Genomic DNA, 11,888 nt, shown 5'->3' with positions numbered 1-11,888 from the left:
CCCCGCCCCCCGAGGAGGAAGAGCCGGGGCCCAGGGGGCTGGGTCAGCCCCGGGGAGGAGCCTTAAAGAGCCCGCACCTCCGCGGTGCCCGCGTCGGTGTGCCCAGAACCGGCAGCGGAGGCGCTTGCACTCGGGCAGGTACACGTTAGAAACTTTATTCTCTGGAGGCTGGGGCAGACTGAGAGCAGGGCACCTGAAGGTCACCCCTTCTCCGGCTCCTCCAGGATCCCCTCCCGGTTGCTCTCCTGTAACCCCTGCTTTTGATTCTGGGCTGATTGCCTCTTGTTTGACCCCCGACGGCTGAACAGGGATAGCCGCCGCCACAGCACGGTGATCAAAAGGCTTTCATTCGACCTGCGATTCCGGCCGTCCTGCGGGTCCTCATCGAAGCCTGCGGGGATGACGAGGCCACTGAGCTCTGCTCTACCCTCCCCGGTCCAACCTCCTGCGGTCCCGGTCCGGGCAGCCCCTTCTCCCGCTCCCCGGGCCCCGTTGGTGTGTCTTGGGTCCCACCTTCGCCTTCCTCTGACTCGGCCTCCTTGGCCGGCTCATCAGAGGTCTGAAAGTCCTTGTCTTGGCAGCAGCCCATGGCCCCGAGCGGCCCCGAACTCCGTGCCACCCTCGCCAGCCCGCCAGGCTCCCGGCCTGGCTTTTGTGACGTCAGATATCCCACTGCACCAGCGCTGGGAGCAGCCACCCCTTTTTCCTTTCTCCCATCACAAAAGGCTCAGGGTCATGGTGGGTGCTGAGATGTTTATTTACCAAGTGAGCACAGGCTCTTCAGGGGCTGGTGGACCCAGGCCGCTTCTTTTTTCTCCGTCTAGTTTGGAGAGCCCCTTGGGTCGGCTCCAAATCAGGGAGCTTCCGCTTGGCAGCTGCCTCCAAGGAGGCCCAAAGTTCATCTGTCTCTGTGTCTTCTGGGAGCGCCTTTTTGGCCTCTTGGGGCTCTTGGGGCTCATCCTGGTGAGTGGAAGAAAACTTGGGGGAATCAGGGGCACAGTAACAGATGCAGAGGGAAGGAGGATCTGGCTGGGAAATAATCGCTTTTATTTCCTGCTCCCGGACACTATTCCCATCCATGCTCCTATATCAACCCTTGGCAGTAACCCTGTCAGGATTATAACTATTGTTTGTTTGTTTGTTTAAGATTTTATTTATTTATTTGACAGTGAGAGAGAGGGAGCGCACATAAGTAGGGGTGCAGCAGGCAGAGGGAGAGGGAGAAGCAGGCTCCCCGCTGAGCAGAGAGCCTGATGTGGGGCTCGATCCCAGCACCCTGGGATCACGACCCGAGCTGAAGGCAGACGCTTAACCGACTGAGCTACCCAGGCGCCCCAGGATTACAACTATTAACACCCCTCGGAGAAGTTTAGTAACTTGACAGAGAGTTCCAGGTCTGTGTTCCAGCCGCTGCTTTTTTCTCTCCCCAGGGAAATGCTCACATCTGTGCCCTTGCTCCCACCATTCCCAGACCCAACTGCTTACCTCCCAGTTATCACTGCCTGACAAGAGAAGGCAGTTCAGTTGAGACTTGAGATAAACCTGCAAAAGATCAGGGGCCTTAAGGAGCCAAGCACACTGAAACAGAAACACGGATGGGGAGACATGAGGCAGCCAACTCTCACCTTATGCTCCAGGCCCCGTGGATTCCGGATCCTGTGTACCCTCAAGACTCTGTCCAAGCCACAGGAGGCTAGTAGGGGCTTTGAAGGGTGGCACTGTAATCCTCGGACACTGCCTGCCAGCCCCTTCAGACAGCCCAGGAGGCGCCCTGGAGAAGGGGCGCGGGGGGGGGGGGGGGGGCCAGCCCGAGGGGGCCCGCCAGCAACCATTAAATGTTTCTTTTTTTTTTTTTTTTTTTTAACAGAGAGAAAGAGAGAGAGAGTGAGTGCTTGTGTACAGGAGGGGTGGAGAGAGAGAGAGAATCTTAGACAGACTCCATGTCCAGTGTGGAGCCCATTCTGGGGCTTGATCTCACAACCCTGAGATAATGACCTGAGCCGAAATCAAGAGTTGGACGCTTAACCAAATGAGCCACCCAGGCGCCCCAATTGTTTACTATCTCAATCACTTTATGTTTCAATATTTATTCTTCAACGTAACGCCGGGACAGGAGTTATCATTGGTATCTCCATTTTACATGGTAAGGAGCTAGAAGTCACAAGGAGCTGAAGTAACTTGTCTAAGATCCCATAGCTTCTGGTGAAACCAGGATTTGAACCCAGGCAACAGGCACCTGAATGAGGGCTCAACCACTCCCCTGCACCCCGTCGGATGGCATCCTGCCTTTCCTCCCATGCCCTGCCCTCCTGCAAGGCTCCCTGGCCCGCTCACCTTGCCGAAGGTCAATCTCTGCCAGCTGCCCGTGAGTGTTCCCCACGATCACTGAACTACGGAGGGGGCCAGAGGCGGGTGCGGTCAGCAGGGGCCTCCTGGAGTCCTCTCTGAGCCGCCCCCCCCTTGTCCTCGCAACACTTACTTGGCTCCAGGAGTGAGGGTCATGGCTGTAAGCGGGTACTCTCCATAGGTGGCCTCCAGGACTGGCCGGCGCTGGGGGGAGGCTGGATCATAGACACGGATCTGGAAAACACCGAGGCATCACAAGGGCAGCCCACCCCCCCGGCTTCTCCACATCTTTACCCCCTCCTTCACACACCGCTTTCTTGTTTATGACCGACTCTTAGAGAAACTTTCTCATCTGAAATGTACCCCCTCTTTTCTGAGTGTTAGGGAGGAGCGGGTAGAGGAGATCTGCTTAGGAGCATGAATGGTCCTCATGTGTGAGCATTCCATCCCTCCAGACTCCCACCTTGGGATGAAAAAGCAAGCCAGTCCAACTGTCAGAGAGTACTGCATTTCAGAGAAATTTAGCCCGAACAACAGAGGAGAGAGGAAGCCCTCAGGGTGTGTTTTGAATAGAGGCATATCAGCAAGATCAGATGTCATTATGCAGGAGTAAAGGAAATGGGGCAAATATAGTGACCCAATCCTGCCTGGGTCTTAGGACTTCAAGTGAGGCCAGCTGTAAAGATCCCCAGCTGGACCCTCGCTCCCTTCCTCCCTCCTATAAAATAGCCGAGGAGCTAAGGCTGGAGAGGAAAGGGTCAGGCCTGGGTCCCAAAGCAAATCAGAGGCTGCATCAAGACCAGAACCCAGTTCTCTTGACACCCAGTGTCCTCTCATCACACCTGTACGCTGTGCTCCTACTGTGAAAGGGGCACTCTATTCTCTCCTCCCTTCCAGGTGGGAAGCAAAGGAAGGCTCACAGTCCAGAACACTCATCCAAGGATGCATTAAAAGGTCACTGGCTCAGCCACAGGGCTGGGACGGATGGAGGAAATGCTTCCTCTAACTCAGGGACAGAGCCTGGGGAGAAGGGCAGCTGTGCCAAACAATGAGGACTGAGCCTGTGCAGGAAGGCTGTTTCTCCAAGAGGCTGCTGCAGCCCAGGAGGGGTGAGATGGTGCCTCACCTGGTGGTACCCTGTGCAGGTGACAAGCTTCTGAGACCCAGGGAGGAACTGTATGTCCTGATCCCAGATGGGAACCCGCAGGTCAAGCCAGTCATTCCGTACCTGGTGGGGGGTGGATAGATGGGGGACAGGTTGTGGGAGGCTCACAGGCTTTTCCTTCAGCCCGTCAGCAACATCCCCTAAAGCCCATCTGGTCTCTGACTCAGTCAGTGGCCTCAGCCTCCCTGGACCTCAGCCCCAGCCCCTCCCACCCCTGTCACTTACATTCTTGGCCCTGAACACAGGCTCCTCAGACCCCTGTAGGTCCCACACCTTCAAAGCATTCTCTTTCCCACCCGTGGCAACCATGTGGGGGTGTGCCGGGTCTTGGCGCATCCTACACACCCCAGGACCCACACTCAGTTCCAGGAGCTGAAAAGAACAGGAGATGAGAGGGGAGACGAGAAGCAGTTCCAGAGTCTTTAAATCTCTTCCCCCAAAGCCCTCACTTGGTTCCTACCCTGGCCCCCATCTTCCCCAACCATCACCAGCAAGGCAGGGGAGCCTTACTGGGTCAAAGGATGCCTCTTTGTCATTGTTGTGCCAGACGTGGATAATCCCAGATTCCACACATGTGATAAGGGTGCTGCAGGCAGAGGGAGGACAGAGTTAGGTTTAAAAAAAAAAAAAAGTGTAAAAGTCTTCTCCAGGCCCCAGTCGACCCACCCCCAGATTCACATTAACGAGACTTTCTCCTTTCAGGTCTGTTACTTAATATCCTCGATGGGGGGGAGGGGTTACCAGTTTTGGAAGTGAGGAGATTGAAGCTCTGAGAAATGACAAGATTTGCCCACACAACTAAACGTCAGAACCAGAGCTGGAAATCAAGTCTGTGATACTCCAAAGCAGAGTACCTTTACTATTCCACAGCTGGGGGCACCTGGCCCTGCTGGTCTTTCTCAATCTTGAGCGGATCACCAGGAGTCAGGATCAGTAGCTATGAAAGGACTGAAGTGGGACTGGTCTAAATTTAGGGTCTGGCCAAGGTCAAACACCAGCTTCTTCTCTCCAGTTCCCAGTTCAGGGTTCCAGACACTAAATGTCGATCCGTCCCTCAAAGTACACACCCCTCCCATGAAGCCCAAGCAAGGCTCTCCCAGGATGTGTAGAGCCCGAGCCTATGTTCTTTCTCACATCTGCCCACCTTCTCCACCTCGGTTCAGGCTGTGTTGTTTGCTTGGGCTGTGGCGACAGCCTCCCAACTGCTCTTTCCAATCCATTCTCCACACCCCTCCTTGCTCAAAACCCAATACCCCCCACCACCTGCCAATCACAAGTGCAAATCTCTCAGCCTGGCTCTGAAAGCCCTTTACATATAATCCCTACCTATCTTGTCCATCTTGTATTAAAATGCATCCTTGGCTTCAACCCCTAAATGCTGTTTATCTTTCCCAAAATATGGTGCAGCCTGACACCAATCCTTGGCCTCTGCCCAGGCAGTAGCCTCTTTCTAGAATGCACTTACCCCTTTCTCCTCCTGTCAAAATTCTGCCCATCCTGCATGGCCCAGTACAAATGTCTCACCCACAGACACTTCTAGATCTCACTTGTCGGAACACCACCAAATCTACACAGCCTATTCACAGCCTTCTCCATCTTTGAAGGAAAGCTAGGCCAGTTACCTAAACCGCTAGCACGTTCCTATCCTTTACTTTGGGAACTTCACCATATTGCTGGTGATTGTAGGGTCAGTTTTCAAACACACTCTAAACTATTAAATGACTTGCTCAGGGTCATCCAAAACGCTGTGGAGCCAGGATGCAAAACCCTTGCGGATGCAAACTCCATGAAGGTAGGTACTTCATGTGTCTGGTTTACCTGCAGCCTTTGCATTTCGCCCAATGCCTGTTACTCAGCAGGTGTTCAATAAATGCTTGTTATAGGCAGGACACAGGTCCCTGTCACGCAGCCCCGGCCCGTGTCACTATGGGTTGATCATTATTCGGCCTTCCTGAGGGAGCCTCCACGCTCTCCCCGCGACCTGAGCGTTCAGCGACGTGCTCAGTCTTACCCGTCGACCTGGGCGAGACCTCGGAACGTGCCCTCCCCGCCAGGGCAGTGCTTCTGGCCCTGGAATCGGCCCTCCTCGGTGCTGAAGTACCTCACCGTTCTGTCGGCGCAACCCACCAGGATCTGCGGGCAAAGGAGAGCAGGATGGAGATCAAAGCGAGGCTGCCGCACCTTGGCCCCCCAGCTCGGGACCGAACAGCGGCCGCTCACCTGAGTCTCGCCGCCCGCGCCCCAGCACAGGGCGCTCACCGCCTCCTCGCGCCGCGGCTGTTCTGCCGCCGTGAAGTTCGCCGCCTGTTTGCGCTGAAGGTTCACCCCTGCGGGAGGCGGGTGTCAGTCGCGCCGCAGTCGCGAGCGGGGGATACCCCCCCCCACTTCCCGACGCCGGGCCCAGCCACCAACCTTTCAGGATCCCGGTCTCGGTGCCCACCCACACATGGTTCCAGCGTGCCCCAGCAGCCGCCATAGCGGAGCGCCGCAGCCCACGGCGCGTACTTCCGGCGCAGTGTTGGCGTCACCAGCGCGCGCCGAGCCCCATCGGGAGGAACGCCCTCTCCTGGAGTTTAAGGAGCCGGAAGGAAAGAACCTGGCTGGTTCCGTGCGAAGAGTTTGCGACTTTTGATCTCGGGGTCTCGAGTTTGAGCCCCCAGGTTGGGTGTAGAGATCACTCAAAAACAAACAAACAAAAAGCTGGAAGAGTAAAGATCCCCTAACTTCGCCAGTTGGTTTTGCTTTACGAAGACGAAATCTGGAGATAACTTGTGATCTGAAGAGTAACTTGACAGTTTTTTGCACTTGGAGTGGAAGGCATCCTAACCGGACCGCGTCGCCTGAAGCCAGACCTAGTCCGTCTCCCGGCTCCGAAGCATCATGTACATCTTGTTTTCTGTACAAGTCAAGAAAGAAGAGCGCACTTCAGAAACAATTCAAATCACTAATGAGGCTCATGGTTTCAACCTCGATGTATAAAAGACACAAAAGGAAGAAATATGGGGAAATTGAAATCTTAAAACAGAAATCTGCAAAGTGGAGGTAGGGGCGTCGTTTTTCTTTCCTCACATTGAGGTTTGGTGATGGTAAAACTCAGCTCCAACTGAGAGTAGAAATCTGCAAAATTAAAACTATTTCTCCCAGGGACAAACTGCTTCTTTACAATGTTATAACAGCCCCTTCTTTGAGTGACTGTTTCCTCACAGAGATTTTTGTTCTCTGAAATTAGAGAACCAGAAACCGTTTGAAATTGTATCAGTACAGAGCTGCTGGTGAGAGTTCTGAGCATCACATTCCACATTTATCTTAACGTTGTATTACCAAGGAAACAAGCGCCCTGGGTCTACTTCACAGTCTACCCCTGATACTCACCTCTTTGCGCCCCCCGCCCCCGCAGCCCTACTTTGTATTGAGCCTATCACGTTAAATTAAACCTAAATCCCCCCCTTACCTTTAACACCCTACATTTAAATCCTTTATTTTGTGAGACATCCTCTGTTGGACGATTTCTCTCATTGTCAGGTCGGGGACACACCTGGGGCTTAGGCTAGACGAGGCGACCCAGTGGTCTCCAGGGGTAAAACGAAGACGTAAGGAAAGGCAAATGAAGTACTCCGCCCCCCGCCCCAAACGCCATCAGGTAATTTATGAATCTTATACTTTTTCTAAACGTAGAATAATGCCTGTGCGTAAAAAGGAAGACCAAGCTGCGGCTTCTTCCACTTCGGATTGAGAAGGTCCCCTTCGTCATAACTGTCCCTCGGCGAGAACGCGTGACAACGCATCAAATATAACAAGAAAATACCAACTTAAAAGGGTGGGGAAGTCATGAGTAACACTCATCTTGTAGTCAACCTGTATTGTTTATCTTACATTTCTTAGTCCTATCAAGCTTTCGCGGGCTCTGTACTATAAGCAGTCTTCCATAAAATTAACCTAAGAAAACAATAATACAGGAAGTGAAAAAATTCTTTGTGCTTTCGTATTAATGAAAAATCACAGAGGAGCACAACCCATTAATCTTTCGTCTGAACCTCGCACAAAATAAAAACGAAAAATTAAAAAAAAAAAAACCAAACACCAAGTTCTTATTTTGGAACACCATTTATTCCCCCAAAGGGGTGGTGCACCGTTCCTGGAAGTACTGCAATACCAGGTCGATGCGTGGAGTGGACGGAGCAAGCTCCTATTCCATCTCCTAATCCCAAAAATCCATTTAATATATTGTCCTCGGATAGAGGACGTATCAGATATTAAACTGATAAGAACAGATACTACACTTGATCTTAGCCAAAAGGCCGAGAAGCGATACCAAAAAGTTGGCTTGCCGGCAACCCTTACCCTTGGGATAGCTTTTACGGTAGTGGTGATTTTGGTGGCCTAATGATTAGATTACTTTGCAATGTGAAGTTCCTCTACAATTCAATTTCCCATTATTCTTACTTCATAATAATAGCTAGACTTTAAAAAAAAGCCTTAAAATTTGTTCTTTACTTCTTTGCCTGCCTGTTCACCCTCGGTGTGCTTTACATAAGCCCGCCCCTGAACTGTTTTTACTTTCTTGGGATTGGTCCACATACAAGTCGGATTGCGATGTGGGCGTGGCCTTCCCCCCTTCCCTTCCCGCCCCACCGCGTCAGTCTGCGAGCCTGAAGGTTTTCAGGCGGTTTCCCGGGGGTGTGGGGCGGCGTCTCCTTTAGTGTGTGAATGACCGTGTGGCGGGTGCCGGCGCCCCTCTCCCGGGCCTTTATTTGGTGAGGCTGCAGCTCCCACGCACAGGCTTTGAAGAACCGGGTTGGGATCCCTGCTCCCTAGTCCGTGACTTGATGACGTGAGGCCCGTTGCTTAGACCACCGTGGGCCCTTCGCAGAGGGGAAAAGCGGCCCCGAGAAAGGCCTTGCGGACGTTCCCGATTCCTAAACCCCGGTGGGAGAGAGGGGGTGCGGCCAGCATAGATAAAACTGAAATGAAGCACTTCCTTTGTAGGCTTAAGGCAAAGACAGCTGTATGAAGGGGTTTGAGATCAGGCCGGGGCTGAGAAGGAACTTGGGGTCCCGTCTTCTTGGAAACTCTATTAATGGAAATGTGGAATGTTCTGTCCGAAACCTCCTTAACAAGCTCTACACCCGGGCTGGAAATAGAGGCCGAGTGTCTGTGTCAAAGTGACCGGGTGGGAACTTCCGTTCTCACTGAGAGGCTTTTAATTAGCAAAATGTCTGGGATCGATGATTTTAGAGAACAGGGTTCTCAGCAGTGTGTCCCCGATGTTACTAAACAGGGGCAGTTTCTACAGGTCCCCATAAGTAAACCCAGGGCCTCCAGGGAGGGGCTGAATTAAGAGGGCGTGGCCAGCAGAACAGTGCCCCCAACCCAGAGGCCCAGGTCCTAATTCTCACAACCTCGCAATGTATTACCTTGCAGGGCAAAAAGTACTCTGCAGATATGGTTAAGTTAGGGTTTGGGGAAGGAGAGGTTATCCTGGATTATCTGGTGGGCACCTGTGATCACAAAGGTCCTTATCAGGGCTAGAGGGACGCAGGAGCCACCAGCGTCAGAGTGATGCGGCATGCAAAAGATGGATGAGCCATTGCTGGCTTTGAAGATGGGGGGGGTCATCAGATGGATGTGGGTGGCCTTCTAGAAGCTGGAAAAGGCAAGGAAACATTTTTTTTTTAAGATTTTATTTATTTATTTGAGAGAGAAAGAATGAGACAGAGAGAGCATGAGAGGGGGGAGGGTCAGAGGGAGAAGCAGACTCCTGGCCAAGCAGAGAGTCTGATGCAGGACTCAGTCCTAGGACTCTAGGATCATGACCTGAGCCGAAGGCAGGCGCTTAACCAACTGAGCCACCCAGGCACCCAAGGAAACAGATTCTTCCTTAGAGCCTCCAGAACAGAATGCAGCCCTGCCAACACAGCTTGATTTTAGCCCAGTGAGACCCGTTTTGGACACCTGACTTCCAAGACTGCAAGATAAGAAGTTGTTTTGTTTTAAGCCACTGAGTTTGTGGTAATTTGTTAGAACGGCAGTAAAAACATACAGGGGCAAAAGCAAAACTTCATTTCTTTCAATCTCAACCTTCTCCAAATTCTGCAAGACCCAACCTTGGGCAGACCACAGCCCCCTAGCTGAGCAGCCTTCACCTTCTGCCCAGGCTACAGCCAAGGGGTCCAGACTGCAGATTTGGGGCTGGGGGTAGTTCCCTAGGTGGGGCTGCAGCAGCCCTGTTCCTCCTCTGAAGCCAAAGCAAGTGGGGAGTGGCTCCTTCACTCTCAGTCTGCTGTTATCCCTGCCTCTTCCTATCCAAGTACGGGACACTGATAGTGCAGGTGCCATAAAAACTTAGAATTAGGGGTGCCTGGGTGGCTCAGTTGGTTAAACGTCTGCCTTCGGCTCAGGTCATGATCTCAGGGTTGTGGGATCAAGCTCCCTGTCAGGCTCCCTGCTCAGTGGGGAGCCTGCTTCTCCCTCTCCCTCCCCCTACTTGTGCGCGATCTCTCTCTTTGTCAGATAAATAAATAAAATCTTAAAAAACAAAAACAAAAACGTAGAATTACATTTGTTCCTGGGAGGCTATTTGTCCATTTGTTTATGCTTATTGAGCACACACTCTACAATGATAAAATCAGGCATGGCCCTTGCCTTCATGACGTTCATAGTCTACTGGGGAAAACCGGGAGAAGAATCCTGGGGTCCTCCAGGCAAGAGCTGGTGGGGACCCGGGCAGGGGTGGCTCTATGGCAGAGGTGGAGGGAAGTGGGGGAGTTCACAGAGAATCACTGGCTTTGATGACAGGAAAAGCGAGGCACACATGAGGGGTCCCCGAGGCCCTGTGTGCAGGCCCATGCCAGGGTTGGCCGGGGGAGCACTGCCCCTGACTTAAGGCTGGTTCCACCTGGCCCACTTTCCTGTGGCGACTCTGGGGTGGATTTGGGCAGCTCCTGGGCAAGAAGCACCAGCTCTCCTCTGGGCCACCAGTTTCACCCTGTCTGCTAATGTGTATCAGCCCCCTGGCTCTCTAGAAATTTGAACGTACACTTTCCGCTGAAAGGCTCTCATCCGGTGCCTGGGCTTTCTATGCCCCAGTGGCAGCTGATTCCCTGTCTCCAGCCTCACCGGTCAGTAGTGCCAGGCACCATTCCAAGTGCTTTATATGTTTTAACAACCTTAAGAGAGAAGTAGTCACTATCATCTTTCTTCTCTAACAGGTGGGGAAACTGAGCCACAGCAGGTTAGGTGACTTTTTTTTTTTTTTAAGATTTTATTTATTTATTTGAGAGAGAGAATGAGAGAGAGAGAGCACATGAGAGGGGGGAGGGTCAGAGGAAGAAGCAGACCCCCTGCTGAGCAAGGAGCCCGATATGGGACTCGATCCCGGGACTCCAGGATCATGACCTGAGCCAAAGGCAGTCGCTTAAACGACTGAGCTACCCAGGCGCCCGGTTAGGTGACTTTCTTAAAGTCACACAGCTGGTAAGTGGCAGGGACGCCAAACTCAGCCACCTGGCCTTGGAGCCCCCATTCCTAAAGTCTATGCCCTACCACCTTTGCTGGGCTCTCTCCCTGGATGTCCGGGAGGCATTTCAGACTCACTCTATCCAAAATGGTTCTGTGTCCCCACTGAAACATCCTTCATGCTCCCTTCATCTCACTCCTACATTCGTCAGCTTGGCCTGTTGCTTCTACTCCAAAATACATTCTGAATGACTCCGTTTCCTTCCCTGGGCTGTTCCTCAGCCTCCACATCTCGCCACCTCCTCTTTCCCATCTTAGGTCAAATGTCACCTCCTCCAAGATGCCTTCCCTGGCCACCTTCTCACCAAATCAGAGAGTCTTGTTCTCTGCCACCATTTCTCATAAATCTCAGGGTGTCTGCATTTAGCACTACTGGCATTTTGGGCTGAATAATTCACTGAGGAGTGGTAGAGAGGGAGCTGTGCATTGTAGGGTCTCCCCACCGGATGCCGTAGTATAGCACCCCCAAAGCTGTGACAATCAAAAATGTCTCCAGGGATTGCTAAGTGTGGTCTGGGGAGGGGAGGCAAAATCACCCCTGGTTGAAAACCACAGTGCAATTTCAAATATCTTATGTATTGGCTGTCTTATTTTCCCTTTCCCTCTTCCTGTAGAAAATAACCAGACAGCAGTCAACAAAGGCAAGAGCAAGGCCATGGCTCTTCTGAGGAGTACACTGCGAGGTTCAGGACAGAGCAGCCTGTCAGTGGGTGGGGAGATAAGGGATTGGGTGTAGCAGACCTGAGCAGGTCAGGGAATCAAAGGTCTCAGTGTCCAGTTGGGTTTCAGGTAAGTAGGTCAAGGGGTGAGCAGATGCCCCTGAAGCTCAGGGGAGAGGTCTGAGGCATCGGGAACAGGGGGA

General features: G+C 52.6%; 2 protein-coding genes and 1 non-coding gene across 6 annotated transcripts; all 3 read right to left on the bottom strand.

Annotated features, from left to right (window-relative positions):
- Window positions 1-146: 146 nt before the first annotated feature.
- LOC123326223 (testis-expressed protein 54-like) lies at window positions 147-589 on the bottom strand. Its single transcript, XM_044919726.1, is given in 2 exon segments — window positions 147-458; window positions 461-589. Coding segments are annotated over 2 exon segments (387 nt in total). The 3' UTR covers window positions 147-200.
- A 147-nt stretch (window positions 590-736) lies between these two features.
- Window positions 737-6,010, bottom strand: WDR74 (WD repeat domain 74). Of its 4 annotated transcripts, none has more exons than XM_021684944.1 (11): window positions 5,924-6,010; window positions 5,732-5,838; window positions 5,523-5,644; window positions 4,022-4,097; window positions 3,737-3,883; window positions 3,473-3,574; window positions 2,480-2,580; window positions 2,335-2,390; window positions 1,626-1,771; window positions 1,486-1,542; window positions 737-960 (listed from the first exon to the last, which is right to left on the bottom strand). In XM_021684944.1, exons 1-11 carry the CDS (start codon window positions 5,985-5,987, stop codon window positions 781-783), a joined length of 1,158 nt encoding a protein of 385 aa, XP_021540619.1. In that variant the 5' UTR covers window positions 5,988-6,010; the 3' UTR covers window positions 737-780. The 4 variants fall into 4 exon arrangements, with proteins under 4 accessions (XP_021540619.1, XP_044775292.1, XP_021540620.1 ...); XM_044919357.1 differs by having other exon boundaries at window positions 740-960; window positions 3,737-3,888; window positions 3,979-4,097; XM_021684945.2 differs by having other exon boundaries at window positions 746-960; window positions 1,626-1,738.
- A 1,620-nt stretch (window positions 6,011-7,630) lies between these two features.
- LOC123326316 lies at window positions 7,631-7,821 on the bottom strand. The gene has a single exon (XR_006541020.1). It is a non-coding gene; the product is annotated as a U2 spliceosomal RNA (small nuclear RNA).
- Window positions 7,822-11,888: the final 4,067 nt, after the last annotated feature.

This window comes from Neomonachus schauinslandi, chromosome 11 (assembly GCF_002201575.2).
Source record: "Neomonachus schauinslandi chromosome 11, ASM220157v2, whole genome shotgun sequence".
Classification (NCBI taxonomy): Eukaryota; Metazoa; Chordata; class Mammalia; order Carnivora; family Phocidae; genus Neomonachus; species Neomonachus schauinslandi.
This window is presented reverse-complemented; position numbering and strand designations above follow the sequence as displayed.